Source organism: Abramis brama, assembly GCF_963993115.1.
Source record: "Abramis brama genome assembly, chromosome: 10".
Classification (NCBI taxonomy): Eukaryota; Metazoa; Chordata; class Actinopteri; order Cypriniformes; family Leuciscidae; genus Abramis; species Abramis brama.
This window is the reverse complement of record NC_139972.1, coordinates 44,320,960-44,337,200: the sequence shown is the minus strand read 5'-3', so window position 1 is coordinate 44,337,200 and position 16,241 is coordinate 44,320,960. Positions and strand designations below refer to the sequence as shown.

The following is a 16,241-nucleotide window of genomic DNA, read 5'->3' as shown; positions in this document are numbered from 1 at the left end:
CAACCCATTTTTTAGACTTTGGCTCCCACCAACTAAACATATCCTTTTCAATGTGTTCAGTCTCTTTCACTGCCATCATTCGTAGTCGCCTATTCACAAACTGTTTGCTCAACTCAGAGTTCACTGTGTGCTTTCTACCATGCACAAATGCATGTAATGGTAACAATGAGCACTCAAACACACCAAACCAACAATTACTAAAAACACACACAAAAACTGATTTTGCAGTAACTCTAAAAGTAATTTCTCATTTCAGGTGTCACTCTGTGGGATAAGAAATCATTGAGAGAAGATTTGGACAGTCGTCCACAATCCAGGACAGATTTGAAGTTCAGTAGCGCCAACTCTCTCTCCAGTAAGTCCATTCTCCTGGATGTGAGTGCTTCCCTGAAGGCCAGCTTCTTGGCAGGGCTGGTAGAGGTGGGAGGATCTGCCAAGTTCCTGCGTGACACCAAATCCTCAAACCAACAATGCAGAGTTACAATGTATTACAGTGAAACCTCTAGATTTGAACAGGTCCCTGTGACTCAGTTTAGACAGATCACCTACCCTCAGGTCTTTGACCAGAAAACTGCAACTCATGTGGTCACAGGTGTACTATACGGAGCTCAGGCCTTCATGGTGTTTGATCGGACATTTACAGAAGAGGAAGACGAGAAGGAGATTGAGGGAGAACTGAATATCATGGTCAAGAAGATTCCTCAATATTCCATTAAGGGACACGGAGCTGTAAATATGACAGATGCTCAAAAGAAAGTGTCTGAGAATATTGCCTGCACATTTCATGGTGACGTCCGCCTTGAGCAGAACCCCACCACTTACATGGAGGCCCTAGAGGTGTACAAGAAGCTCCCCACTATACTGAAGGAGAATCCACAGAATGCTGTTCCAATAAAAGTCTGGCTCTATCCTCTTTCTCGACTGGATACAAAAGCTGCTAAGTTGGAGAGAGAAATTAGCACAAGTCTGGTTGCCAACACTGAAGATATAATAGAGGGGCTGGAAGAAGTACAGAGGACATGCAACGACCTCTTCAGAAAAACACTGGTAAATGTTTTCAAAGACATCAAAGAGAGGCTGCATTCGTTTCAGAGCTCATTTAACATTTACAAAACGGTGCTCCTGAAAGAAGTGGCCAAGGTCTTGCCTGCTATACGAGGAGGAGAGATGGAGCAACATTCATTGGAAGACATCCTGAAGATCCACTACAGCTCCCCCTTTAATGTTAGCATGCTTAACCAGTGGTTAGATCATGCAAAGGCTGAACTTAACCTCTTGAGTTCTCACACCAAGATGCTGGAGGGAATCAATACTGAAGACTCAAACCGTCTCAACATCATCCTCTTTAATCCTGATATTGATGTTGTGGTGTGCTTGACCTTCACATCTCTGAAGTATGAAGACCCGTATCTTTCAGCCATGAAGACGTTTCTGGAATCTGATGAGTTTAAAGGGCTAGATGTGGGAATGAAACCGCATTCGAGCACATTAGAATCTGTGAGAAAGTGGTTCTCCGATACTGATGTCAGCTCAAAGATGAGAGAGAACTTATCTCTTTTCAGAAGTTTTTCAGAGGCTAATAAAGATGAAAAGAGATATCGATTCATTATTTCTGCCATCTCCGATCCCTCCAGTCCTGGCTCCTCTATCTATCTGTATGAATCAGGGAAGCTGACAGACACACAGTTCCAGCCTGTGTCGAAGCCTCCTCCACCAGAAGTGAAGCAGGTCCTGCCGGACAGTGTGACCCTGAAACTGCAGAAGTCCCCAACTGGAGAAACTGTGAAGTTCAGAGTGGAGTACCAGCGGGTGAAAGCAGATTCTGGTGCTGAGGAACAGTGGATTATCATAAACACATCTGATGAAGTCTTTAATCTGACTGGATTGGAGTCTGGAAAGCAGTACTCGATCCGCTACAGGATAGTGGGTAAAGTGGGAGTGAGTGAAGCCAGTGACACTATTGGCCCCATACCGTCTTCAGGTAAGTGTTATGCAAATCTTTTTGCATTAATCTTTATCTCAAACAATCAATTTTTGTATTGACAACCATATTTCTCAACAGGTGTGGCTATAATTAAACATGTAATGTTGAAAAATGTTTCCCATTTGACTGTATATATATATATTTGGAGAATAGATTAACGGCGATATTTTTTTTATCGCGCGGCCCACCACTAATATATATATATATATATATATATATATATATATATATATATATAAAACGTGCTGCGTTAACGCGAGACTCTTATCGCGCGATCAAAAAAATATTGCTGTTAAACTATTCTCCAAGTTGGGTTGGGAGATGACTCTATACACAAGCTATGATGACGCAATCTACCCGCGGCCGCGAGGTAAACCAGGCTGCAACGCATATTCGTCATCATCTTAAGTAAACACGGCTGAAAGTGAAAGCTGATGAAAAAGATCGGTGCAACATCCATTATTTGGACTTGGTTCGGATTTAAGCTGTCCGACAAACAGCAGCAAACTATAGACAGAGTGTGTGTTCTTTTCTTAGTGTTGCAGCCAATCAATGACGCGCTCAAACATAACTCATCGAGTCCGTTTCATTCCATTGAAACTTTTTTATTGCATGTCATGTGAATGATTGTACCTGAATTTCCAGTGGTTTTATTGTCCTACCGTGCATCAGGGAGGGTGATGGAGCTTTCAGTAAATAATCCAAAGTTACGGGATAAATGAGCGCTCAAAGAAAATATACGGCTGCACCTCGCTAGCCACGACAAATCACTTTCAAACAACACTGAGCTCCGGGTTTGATTGAACCCATAAAACAGGTGCTGCAGTCACCTGATTGCTGGTGGGCGGGTTCAATAACACACACCTCCATGTTGCACTCATAGAAAAACAAACCAAAGCAATATTAAAGCAAAAAAAATCTGAATATAAACAAATGTAACATAACCACACCAAACTATTGTTAACAAAACACATTACTATAATAATTCGACTCAAACCATAATAAAGAAAGCAAGTCTGGCTCCAACATACCGGCCCCTAATTGTTCTGTGAAAAAACAGTACAATTACAAACATACTATAGGAGACAGATAATACTTACAAAAAATTTACATCCAGTTTACCAACACACTCCTTTTTTTGTAAATTTTTTTTTTTTTAGTAGACGTAACGCATCAGTTCATAAAAAATCAGTTCATCATGAAGAAAAAAAAAAAAAAAATGCTATTTACAGGAATCAGTGTAAACGTCAAGTGAAAGAGCAAGAGAAAAGAGAGGGACAGAGAGATAGAAAAAGAGATAGAAAGAAGGCTCGTCAGTCTCAGTCAGTGGCTTCCAGAAGTAAGGCAAGTTTTGAGATCGGCCTTATCAAGGTGCTGGTCTTGGTTTGCACCTCTACTTGTCTCACAAACCCCCTTCTATCTGGTAAAGTTCGGGTTACGCGGCCCATGAGCCACGAGTTCCTTGGAGCAGAGTCATCCACTAACAATATAATGTCTCCAACAGCAAGATTTCTCTGTTTTGTTGTCCACTTCTGTCTCTCTTGTAACTCTGGCAAATATTCTTTTGTCCACCTCTTCCAGAAAAGATTTGCCATGTACTGCACTTGGCGCCATCTCCTCCTGCCTTTGCAGTCATTTGAGCTGAATACACCAGGTGGTAGGGAAGGCTTTCCTCTGAGAAGTAAGAGGTGGTTTGGTGTGAGAGGCTCCAAGTCTAGAGGATCGTCAGAAGCTTTGCAAATGGGTCTGTCATTGATTATGGCTTCAACTTCACATAGTAAAGTAGCCAATCCTTCCTCATCCAGAGCCTGTTCTTGCAACAGGGCTCTAAGAATGCGTCTGACAGTTCTTATTGGTCTTTCCCAAATTCCACCATGATGGGATCCAGTGGGTGGGTTGAAAGTCCAGGATATGCCCCTTTTAAGCAATGCGGCATGGATCTTTGAATTGTCCAGACCTTGAATGGACTCTCGCAAATCTCGTTCTGCTCTTACGAGGTTCGTCCCATTGTCTGATCTGATGGTCTTGACCATACCTCGTCTGGCAATAAATCGCCGTATAGCATTAATGCACGAGTCAGCGTTCAAGGTATGGGCGACTTCCAAGTGTACAGCTCTGATGTTTAAGCATGTAAAGATCACACCATACCGTTTCAATGTAGTCCGTCCTCTTTTGATTTCAAAAGGTCCAAAGTAGTCGATGCCTACATTGGTAAATGGTGGTTCGTCCGGTGATAGTCTTTCTTGAGGCAAGTCCGACATGTACTGTTTAACTCTGACACAGCTTTCTCTTCTGCAGTGGACGCATTTGCTGATCACCTTCCTAACTGCGGAGTTGGCCTTTGGTATCCAATACTTCTGTCTTAAACGTGAAAGTGTAAGGTTTCGACCACTGTGTCCGACAGTTTCATGAACATGCCTAATAATGAGTGTCGTCACATGATGGTGTCTTGGCAGAATGGCTGGATGCTTGGCTTCAGATGGCATTGCAGACCTTACCAACCTTCCACCGACTCTTATTACACCGTCTTGAAGAGTAGGGGTAAGCTTTTGTATGTGACTGTTCTTTTTCACAGTCATTCCTTTTGTCAGACATTCCAGTTTATGTTTGTACTCCATAGATTGACAGAATTGCACTATAGCTTTTTCAGCATCCTGCAATGTTTCCACACACAGTAAACCTTTACTGCATCCTTTCACTTCAAGTGGCTCTTTACTTTCCTTTTTCTTTTTGCAAATCCTTTTCAGTTCTTCCTTTATCATCAACATCCAAGCAACAGCTTTGCGTAGACGATGCCAGTCTGAGTAGTGAGTGATGAATTTTGTGATTGTTTTTGCAGATTCGTCCAAGGTGGAAATACTGATAGTGAACACTTTCACTTCTGGATCGTGTTGTGTCAATGTGATCTCTGGCAACTGTGGCCACTCTGCCTCCGGTTGCTGCAAGAATGCAGGGCCTTGTATCCACTTAAATTGTAAGAATTGTGTTACAGACAAGCCTCTTGATGCACTATCAGCAGGGTTTATAATGCCTTTGACATACCTCCACTGTGTTACTTCCGATGCTGCACGGATGATGGCAACTCTGTTGGCAACGAAAGTACGAAATCTAGATGTCTCATTTCGTATGTATTTGAGTACAGAGGTACTGTCTGTCCAGAAAACAGAAGGCTCCAGAGGGAGTTCAAGCTCTTCTTGCAGCACTTTATCCATTCGTATTGCCATTGCAGCGGCTGTGAGCTCAAGCCTTGGGATGGTAATGGGTTTCAATGGCACCACTCTGGCCTTGCCCATAATAAAGGCACAACAAATCTCCTGCTTATGATTTACAAGCCGTAGGTAAGATACAGTGCCAAAACCACTCTCACTCGCATCTGCGAAATGATGAAGCTGTCCAGACATGAGGCCTCCAAACTGCTCAGGTGTAAAGCATCTTCTGACTTGGACATTCTCCAATAGAGACAGGTTGGATACCCATGTCAGCCATCTTTTTTCCAGATGTTCAGGTATTTGGTCGTCCCATCCTAGCTTCAAGCCACACAGTTCTTGCAATACCTGTTTTGCAACGAGGATGACAGGTGCCAACATACCTAGAGGATCATATATAGAGCTTATCATAGACAACAAGCCCCTTCTTGTCAATGGAACGTCTTTGAGCTGGATTTTGAAGACAAACGAGTCAGACTGCACACACCATTGAACTCCAAGAGCTCTTTCAATAGGCAATGCATCCTTGTCCAAGTCTAAGTCTTTCAGCTCCTGAGTTAGACTTTGCTCTGGAAGGGATGCAAGCAATGTTCGGCTATTACTAACCCATTTGTTCAGCGTGAAACCACCTGAGGCACACAGTTGGGTGAGCTGTCCTGCCAATTGTACTGCCTCTTGCTCGGTATTCACAGACTTTAAGCAGTCGTCCACGTAAAAATTCCTGAGCACAGTGTGTGTAACATCTGGGTCAAATTTGCCAATATTGTCTCTGGCACATTGCTGCAATGCAAAAGTCGCACAGCTTGGAGAAGATGTAGCCCCAAAGATGTGCACGACCATTTTGTATTCTTCAAGAGCCTTGTCCAAGTCCCCATCAGGCCACCACAAGAATCTCAAGAGATCTGAGTCTTCCTCGGATACATGCACCTGATGAAACATGGCTTCAACATCGGTAATGAAGGCAACGGGATTTTGGCGAAATCTGGTGAGGACCCCAATGAGATTGTTGGTGAGATCCGGGCCTTGTAGAAGTCGCGAGTTTAGAGACACACCTTGGTAGGTAGCGCCACAATCAAATACTACCCTCAGTTTGAGTTTTTTAGGGTGGTACACCCCGTGATGAGGAATATACCACTTTCGTCCTTCATTTGTCCTCTTTTGCTCCTCTTCTGATGGTATTTGGACTGCAAAGCCTTTTCTCAGAGTTTCAGCCATGAACGTTCTGTAGTCCTCATAAAATTTGTTGTTTCTCAACATCTTCCTCTTTAGACTTATAGCTCTTTGCTCAGCAAGGCAGCGGTTATTGGGAAATGCCACATCTGCATCCTTCAAGGGCAGTCCAATGCTGTAATGTCCTTCATGCAGTTTCACAGAGTTAGAGACCAACTGCATGAACATTTTATCCTCTTGAGACATCTCCAAATGCTCCACCTGCTGGCGCTCTGGGAAATCTACTTTCATTTGTTGCTGCAGCAATTCCTCAATTTTCACTACAGAAATTCTGTTTGCAGTAACATCCTTCCATGTGCTTTTCATGAGTGGTCCATTAACTGTCCATCCCAGAGTTGTTTTTATTGCATAGGGACCATTTCCCTGGCTGTTAATTATCCGCCATGGTTCCAATGCCTTAGGAACATTGTTTCCGATGAGTAGACCAATTTCTGCATTTATCTGTGGAATGTTCACATCATGGAGATATTCCCATTGAACAATATCTTCCTGATTGGGGATATTTTCAGCCTTTACAGGAATGTCAGGGTGCGAATATATCTCTGGCAAGTCAAAGAAGTCATCATTGTCCAGTCCACTGATTTCCATGTCTGCCACCACAGATGTATCAACCACTTTTTCCTTGTTCATTGTTCTTAACAAGATTCTTGTCCTTTTTCCAGTTGTCTGCAGTTGCCTCAGAAGATATTCTGTGCAGAAGCTTGCAGAGCTCCCAGGGTCCATAAAGGCATGTGTACAAATTACTTTGTCACTTTTCTTTAGTTTGACTTTAACCGGCACTATGGCAAGCTTGCTTGCCGTGTCTCCGGCCCCAGTTTCTCTCCACATGTCTGCTTGACTTGTGTAGGTCTGAACATTGGCTACAGCCCCGTCATTCTTCTGCACACTGGTCTTGTTGATGTGCAAGATAGTAGGATGCTTAAGAGAGCATACTTGACAGGTAAGCCTACTTTGGCAATGTTTGCTCATATGACCTACATCAAAACATACTCCTTTTTTCTGAAGGAATTCCAATTTCTGTTCATGATTTTTGCTTTTCAGCTGTTTGCAAGAGCTTAGATGATGATCTGCACGGCAAAACAAACACTCTTTCACCATTTTCTTTTGTGTTACAGAACTGCTGCTACTCACCGGCTCCGCACTGGTTGCAAACCCAGTAAATCCATGTCTGGGCCTTCTTTCTCTGAGCATTGTTGTCTGTGCAGGTTCAGGTTTTCTCGCTTGTGTGGCATTCAGACTTCCAAACAACGGATGTGACAAGATTCTAGATTGTTGGGTTATGAAGTCTGTCAAGTCTGAAAACGTTGCTCTACGGCCATTACGTTCCTGTAATTCATAAGCTTTTACTCGCCATCGTTCTTGGATTTTGTATGGCAGTTTACTGAGAATGGCCTTCAAATTAGTTGGATGATCCAATTCTTCCAAGTACCGAACAGAAGACATAGCACTCAGACAACCATTGAGAAACACAGAATAAGTTTGTAATGCATCTGCATCCTCGGATCTAATCAATGGCCATTTGAGCACTTTATTCAGATATGAAGTGGCAATATTGTGCTCATCACCAAAGTGTCTTTTGAGAAGTTCCTTGGCTTTGGCATAACCTCGTTCCGGATCCATGAATTGGCAACTGCGCACAAGTTCTCTGGGTTGGCCAGCTGTAAATTGCTCCAGAAAATACAGCCTATCCTGATTGTTTTTAGTTTTCTTTTCAATTCCATAATCAAAAGCTCTTATGAAGAATTGGTAGTCCAAAGGATCACCTTTGAAAACGGGAATTACAACTGATGGTAAGGAGTGTTGACCTTGTTGTGTAATGAAAGTTTCTGCAATTTTGTTTTGTTTTTCCATTAAAGTCATAACATCGTCCAATTCATTCCTTTTGGTTGTGTTTTGCAAAACTGGAGGTTGTTGGTATTGTTTATCTTGTGGAAGTGTTAAATGGTCGGCAGCTTTACGTGCATCTGCACCACTTGCTGCACATGCATGTTGAATATTTGGTAGAGCTTGAGAAGTAGAAGGCTGTGGATTATGATGAGATGCAACATTTCTCTGTTGTCTACTGCCACCTACTGGGGGTAGGCTGGCAGGTGCAACGTAATTGGGATCCAAAGGTGCATAATGAGTCTGAAAAGGGGGGATTTTTGAACGAACAGATAAATCCTTTGCTGATATGGCAGGTTTCCTTTGAGTGGATGTAGCTGGTTGAAAATTGTATGGTACGTTCCTTTCCAAAATTAATGGCAGTTGTGTGAACACAGGTGTTAATTGTTCTGCGTCCTCATCAAAAGTATGATGGTCAGAGTTGACTGTTCCAATTGCCTGATGAGACAATCCAGTTTCTATGTTCTCATTTTGATTCATTCTTTCAGGAACAACGTGTTGCATTTCGTATCCTTTCACAAGGTTCAACTTTGCTGTATTTACAGCCATCTTAGTTTTTAACTCAAACTCCTCCTTTTCAGCTTTGAGTGCAGCTTCCCTTCTCTCAAGAGCTTGCTTCTGTTGAAGAGCTTCTGCTTTAACAACCAGTTCCACTTGTTCACTCTCAAGTTGCACTTTAAGAGAAGCAATAGACGACTTAGATGAGGTAGAAGACCTTGATGACCGTGAGTAATGTTTAGATGACCGTGATGACCATGAGTGCTTTGATTTTACTTGGGAAATACTGTCTTTGGGACCAATATCATCCAGACCAGCAGCAATATCAGCAGTAACAGGAGCATCGACCATAACAGGAGCGTCACCAGTGTTTGCAATTTCATTTTCTGCCCCCTCAGCCTCATCATCAGTCATTTTTGTTTGCAACAACCATTTTTCAGCATAATTTTTAAATTCATTTATGACAGTCATTTTTGGCAAAAACCATTCATTTTGATCAATTTCACCATTGTTTGGTGACAACAGCATTTTAATTGACTCATTTACTTCATGCAAGTCATTATAAGCTTTATCAAACTCAGTTCCCACTTTTAACTTGACTGTTTCCACGTTTTGTGCATCATTCATTAATGCCATGATTTCGTTTTTCCTTCTCGTCAAAACGCCCATTTTTGCACGTCGAGACGCTTTCAGCTTTACCAGTCTCTCGCTTTGATCAGCATTATCATGACTCTCTTCCTCCATGTTCAATTAATCTCGTTTTACAACTCAAATATTTTCTCATTGCAATCCCAAATCTCAAACAGAAACGTCAGGAACTTCATATTCACAACGTGCGGGCTTGTTCATTCATTCAGCTGAGATCGCTGCAAACTTTATTAATGAAATGACGTCTGACGTTTAAAGACGCGCATCCAATGAAAATAGCGATTTTCAGTTCATTCAAACAGAGTAGCAAGCCCACAATATGTTGAGATTTGCAAACAGAAGATCGGGTACAACTTAGTTTAAGCAAACAATTCCTTCCTCCACATGTTCAAGTTCTTTCTAAGATTAGCAGGCACCACAAGCCAATTTTCTTTGACTTTGTTCTTTTCTTAGTGTTGCAGCCAATCAATGACGCGCTCAAACATAACTCATCGAGTCCGTTTCATTCCATTGAAACTTTTTTATTGCATGTCATGTGAATGATTGTACCTGAATTTCCAGTGGTTTTATTGTCCTACCGTGCATCAGGGAGGGTGATGGAGCTTTCAGTAAATAATCCAAAGTTACGGGATAAATGAGCGCTCAAAGAAAATATACGGCTGCACCTCGCTAGCCACGACAAATCACTTTCAAACAACACTGAGCTCCGGGTTTGATTGAACCCATAAAACAGGTGCTGCAGTCACCTGATTGCTGGTGGGCGGGTTCAATAACACACACCTCCATGTTGCACTCATAGAAAAACAAACCAAAGCAATATTAAAGCAAAAAAAAATCTGAATATAAACAAATGTAACATAACCACACCAAACTATTGTTAACAAAACACATTACTATAATAATTCGACTCAAACCATAATAAAGAAAGCAAGTCTGGCTCCAACAGTGTGTGAGGTGACAGTTCGGTAAGTTAACACATCCGTATACCACCTCAAATTCAAAACGAAACATGATATCACTGAATACCAGCGCGTGCACGTATTATCCCCATTCCAATATATCTTAGTGGTGTAGCACATAATCTCTGTCTGCTGAAAACTGAAAAGACATCAGTTAGACAATATTCTAATTTTAAATTTGGGGTTTCATAAGCTCCAAGCCATAATAAACATTATACCTACTTAAGTCTCTGCAGCTAGTGTACTTACATTTTATTTATCTGCAAAATTATGTTGTATACTTACAGTTTTGCACAATATATGTTCACAAAACTACATACACCCTTTAAAAATATACATTTAGCAGTTGTTTAGCAGGGTCTGTGTAATCTTTTCTGAAATGGTTTTAATTTTATTATAATATATACTGTATATCGTTATCGCAAGAGGCTGCAATGTATATCACAATATAGATTTTAGGCCATATCGACCATCCCTAATTGATAGCCTATAGTAGTTGATAATAACATAGGCCTACCTAATGTTGCCTACGGACGGTAACAGTACAGTAGTAACCTTTTACAGTCTATGAGTAGAACAGCTTTCTCAAGCAGTTTGTGATGCATTTTGGAAACAGGAGATGAGCCCCTGGTCTAATGCGCCACCTGGCTTGAGAAACCCGTTCTCAAAGACTTACTTTTATAGTCATTATTTGGGTAGCACACATATTCTGAATGCCTTCGGCAGAATTCAAATGAGCCATTTTAATCTAGATTAATCTAGATTAATTTCAAAATTAATCTAGATTAATCTAGATTAAAAAAATTAATCTATGCCCACCACTAATATATATATGTGTGATATATATATATATGTATGATGGCATTTCTCCAGAAAGACCTCAGTCATCCCTGAAAAGGAAATGATAATGAATAGTATAAATAATATATTTAAAAAATGTAAATCTCATAATTTATATTATTTAACAATAATCATTAATAATGATTAATGGACGCATGCGCGAGAACTGAGATTACGGCGTTCTTCTTCTTCTACTGCTTGTTACTGGCTGCTCACTCCTTGGGAGTATTACCGCCATCTACTGTACAAGATGACGTCCTGACATTGCCGGAAGCGCAAAACGGTCTGTTTATAAGCAGAGGAAGACGCACGCTGTATGTAAGCTATTGAATTCGACACTTATTGTGATTTAAGTCTCGATGATGTCGGGACGTCATCTTGTACAGTAGATGGCGGTAATACTCCCGAGGAGTGAGCAGCCAGTAACAAGCAGTAGTAGAAGAAGAACGCCGTAATCTCAGTTCTCATGCATGCGTCCTGGCGCTCCCGTGAACTCTCAACAGAGGCCCACATTGAAGATAAAGTCGTTATTTTTGTTGTTTTTCCGCACAAAAAGTATTGTCGTCGCATGATAAACTTAATGTAGAGCCACTGTAGTCACTTGGACTATTTTAACTATTCTGGGCCGGCGAGTTTGGGTCCCTCTGAAAGCCTATGGAGGAGTTAGAACTCTGTCAGATTTCATCAAAAATATCTTAATTTGTGATCCGAAGATGAACGAAAGGCTTACATGGTTGGAACAACATGAGGGTGAGTAATTACTGACAGAATTTTCATTTTTGGGTGAACTAACCCTTTAATAGTAGTGATGGCAATTTCAAAACACTGCTTCATGAAGCTTCGAAACCTTTACCAATCTTTTGTTTCCGAATCAATGGTTCGGAGCGTGTATCAAACTGCCAGAGTCACATGATTTCAGTAAACAAGTCTACATTAAATTAGGAGGTTGAGGTTTAATCCAAGTCTTATGAAGCGATATGATTTCTTTGTATAGTAAACTAAGTGAAATTTGAGTCCTATTCCCTCTCAAATCAAATCTGTGATCAGTTCATGACTACAGAAGCCAAATGAAAGATGGTGATGTCAATATTATCAAACTCTCAACAGTGGCTGTGTCAGGATCTGGGCTCAGTAAACAGCAGAGACATCTCTAAATATCTTCTGTGTTGGAGGATTGTTGCAGATTGCTGCAGGATCACTTTCTCTGGACATGATAATCACACTCTTCATGTCTGTTGATTTTCACAGATGTTCCCAAGACCAGGAGCGAGTTCCTTCAGTGTAAGTCAGAAAACAAGCAGAGAAACTCACTGAGTGTGTTCATGTTCTTCCGGTAGAAGCTGAAAGAACACATGACAGAAGAGTTTTAGAGTTGATCATGTGAATGAGGATTAAACTGCACTGAGACACTGCTGATATATTGAACATGAAGAGTTCAGATTCATTAGAAGATCAGATTCATAACTCCTGATTGTGATGTGTTTTATCTCCATCAGATTCCCGTCAGCTCACTCTGGATCCGAACACAGTGAATAAACGCCTCCGTCTGTCTGAGGGGAACAGAGTGATTACATACTCTCCCACAGAGCAGTCGTATCCTGATCATCCTGACAGATTTGATGGGTATCCTCAGGTGTTGTGTAGAGAGAGTGTGACAGGACGCTCTTACTGGGAGATTGAGTGGAGTGGGATTTTTGCGACTCTATCAGTGTCATATCTGAGCATTAGCAGGAAGGGATGGGGTAATGAGTGTCGGTTTGGAGGTAATGATCAGTCCTGGAGTTTGTCCTGCTCTCCCTCCAGTTACACATTCTGGCACAATGGCATAGAGACCGATCTCCCTGTAAAGCCCATCAGTCGTAGAGTGGGAGTGTATGTGGATCCCAGTGCAGGAACTCTGTCCTTATACAGCATCGACGGAGACACAATGAGCCTCATCCACACAGAGGAGACCACATTCACTCAGCCGCTCTATCCGGGGTTTAGGGCTTTGTCTGGATCAATGAAACTGTTGATGAATGAGAATAGCATGTAGACAGATTCTACCCATAATTTGAGCTGCATGAAAAATCAGTAACAGTGAGATGTTACAGAGTCTCTTATTCTCTCTTCATTACATTAATAACAGCTGAACTTCTGTACCTGAAATATCATGTCAGAATAACTGTGTAATAAACCCTCATATAGACATCAGTGTGTGTGACGGTGTGTGTCTTCCTCATACAGATGAACAGATGAATGATGTGTGAGACTGAAGGGTCTGAACAGATGAATGATGTGAGAGTCTGAAGGGTGAGAACAGATGAATGATGTGAGAGTCTGAAGGGACAGAACAGATGAATGATGTGTGAGACTGAAGGGTCAGAACAGATGAATGATGTGTGAGACTGAAGGGTCAGAACAGATGAATGATGTGAGAGACTGAAGGGACAGAACAGATGAATGATGTGAGAGACTGAAGGGTCTGAACAGATGAATGATGTGAGAGACTGAAGGGACAGAACAGATGAATGATGTGTGAGTCTGAAGGGTCAGAACAGATGAATGATGTGAGAGACTGAAGGGACAGAACAGATGAATGATGTGAGAGACTGAAGGGACAGAACAGATGAATGATGTGTGAGACTGAAGGGTCAGAACAGATGAATGATGTGAGAGACTGAAGGGACAGAACAGATGAATGATGTGAGAGACTGAAGGGACAGAACAGATGAATGATGTGTGAGTCTGAAGGGTCAGAACAGATGAATGATGTGAGAGACTGAAGGGACAGAACAGATGAATGATGTGAGAGACTGAAGGGACAGAACAGATGAATGATGTGAGAGACTGAAGGGTCTGAACAGATGAATGATGTGTGAGACTGAAGGGTCTGAACAGATGAATGATGTGAGAGACTGAAGGGTCAGAACAGATGAATGATGTGTGAGTCTGAAGGGACAGAACAGATGAATGATGTGAGAGACTGAAGGGACAGAACAGATGAATGATGTGTGAGACTGAAGGAACAGAACAGATGAATGATGTGAGAGTCTGAAGGGTCTGAACAGATGAATGATGTGAGAGACTGAAGGGTCAGAACAGATGAATGATGTGAGAGTCTGAAGGGTCTGAACAGATGAATGATGTGTGAGACTGAAGGGTCAGAACAGATGAATGATGTGTGAGACTGAAGGGTCAGAACAGATGAATGATGTGTGAGACTGAAGGAACAGAACAGATGAATGATGTGAGAGACTGAAGGGTCTGAACAGATGAATGATGTGTGAGACTGAAGGGTCAGAACAGATGAATGATGTGTGAGACTGAAGGGACAGAACAGATGAATGATGTGAGAGACTGAAGGGACAGAACAGATGAATGATGTGAGAGACTGAAGGGTCAGAACAGATGAATGATGTGTGAGTCTGAAGGGACAGAACAGATGAATGATGTGAGAGACTGAAGGGTCAGAACAGATGAATGATGTGTGATACTGAAGGGACAGAACAGATGAATGATGTGAGAGACTGAAGGGACAGAACAGATGAATGATGTGAGAGTCTGAAGGGTCTGAACAGATGAATGATGTGAGAGACTGAAGGGACAGAACAGATGAATGATGTGAGAGACTGAAGGGTCTGAACAGATGAATGATGTGAGAGTCTGAAGGGACAGAACAGATGAATGATGTGAGAGTCTGAAGGGTCTGAACAGATGAATGATGTGAGAGACTGAAGGGTCAGAACAGATGAATGATGTGAGAGTCTGAAGGGTCTGAACAGATGAATGATGTGAGAGACTGAAGGGTCTGAACAGATGAATGATGTGAGAGTCTGAAGGGACAGAACAGATTAATGATGTGAGAGTCTGAAGGGTCTGAACAGATGAATGATGTGAGAGACTGAAGGGTCAGAACAGATGAATGATGTGAGAGTCTGAAGGGTCTGAACAGATGAATGATGTGAGAGACTGAAGGGTCTGAACAGATGAATGATGTGAGAGACTGAAGGGTCAGAACAGATGAATGATGTGAGAGACTGAAGGGACAGAACAGATGAATGATGTGAGAGTCTGAAGGGTCTGAACAGATGAATGATGTGAGAGACTGAAGGGACAGAACAGATGAATGATGTGAGAGTCTGAAGGGACAGAACAGATGAATGATGTGAGAGACTGAAGGGTCTGAACAGATGAATGATGTGAGAGTCTGAAGGGACAGAACAGATTAATGATGTGAGAGTCTGAAGGGTCTGAACAGATGAATGATGTGAGAGACTGAAGGGTCAGAACAGATGAATGATGTGAGAGTCTGAAGGGTCTGAACAGATGAATGATGTGAGAGACTGAAGGGTCTGAACAGATGAATGATGTGAGAGACTGAAGGGTCAGAACAGATGAATGATGTGAGAGACTGAAGGGACAGAACAGATGAATGATGTGAGAGTCTGAAGGGTCTGAACAGATGAATGATGTGAGAGACTGAAGGGACAGAACAGATGAATGATGTGAGAGTCTGAAGGGTCTGAACAGATGAATGATGTGAGAGACTGAAGGGTCAGAACAGATGAATGATGTGAGAGTCTGAAGGGTCTGAACAGATGAATGATGTGAGAGACTGAAGGGTCAGAACAGATGAATGATGTGAGAGACTGAAGGGTCAGAACAGATGAATGATGTGAGAGTCTGAAGGGACAGAACAGATGAATGATGTGAGAGACTGAAGGGTCAGAACAGATGAATGATGTGAGAGTCTGAAGGGTCTGAACAGATGAATGATGTGAGAGACTGAAGGGTCTGAACAGATGAATGATGTGAGAGTCTGAAGGGACAGAACAGATTAATGATGTGAGAGTCTGAAGGGTCTGAACAGATGAATGATGTGAGAGACTGAAGGGTCAGAACAGATGAATGATGTGAGAGTCTGAAGGGTCTGAACAGATGAATGATGTGAGAGACTGAAGGGTCTGAACAGATGAATGATGTGAGAGACTGAAGGGTCAGAACAGATTA

General features: G+C 41.9%; 1 protein-coding gene across 1 annotated transcript in view; it reads left to right on the top strand.

Moving 5' to 3' along the window:
- The window catches only part of LOC311091198 (neoverrucotoxin subunit alpha-like), a 155,030-nt gene extending 141,588 nt beyond the window's left edge, over nt 1-13,442 (top strand). The window contains exons 5-7 of the mRNA XM_084127020.1: nt 257-1,981; nt 12,498-12,530; nt 12,746-13,442. Coding sequence (XP_083983146.1) covers nt 257-1,981; nt 12,498-12,530; nt 12,746-13,284 — 2,297 coding nt within the window. The 3' untranslated portion in view covers nt 13,285-13,442. The remainder of the gene's footprint in view (nt 1-256; nt 1,982-12,497; nt 12,531-12,745) is intronic.
- Nucleotides 13,443-16,241: the final 2,799 nt, after the last annotated feature.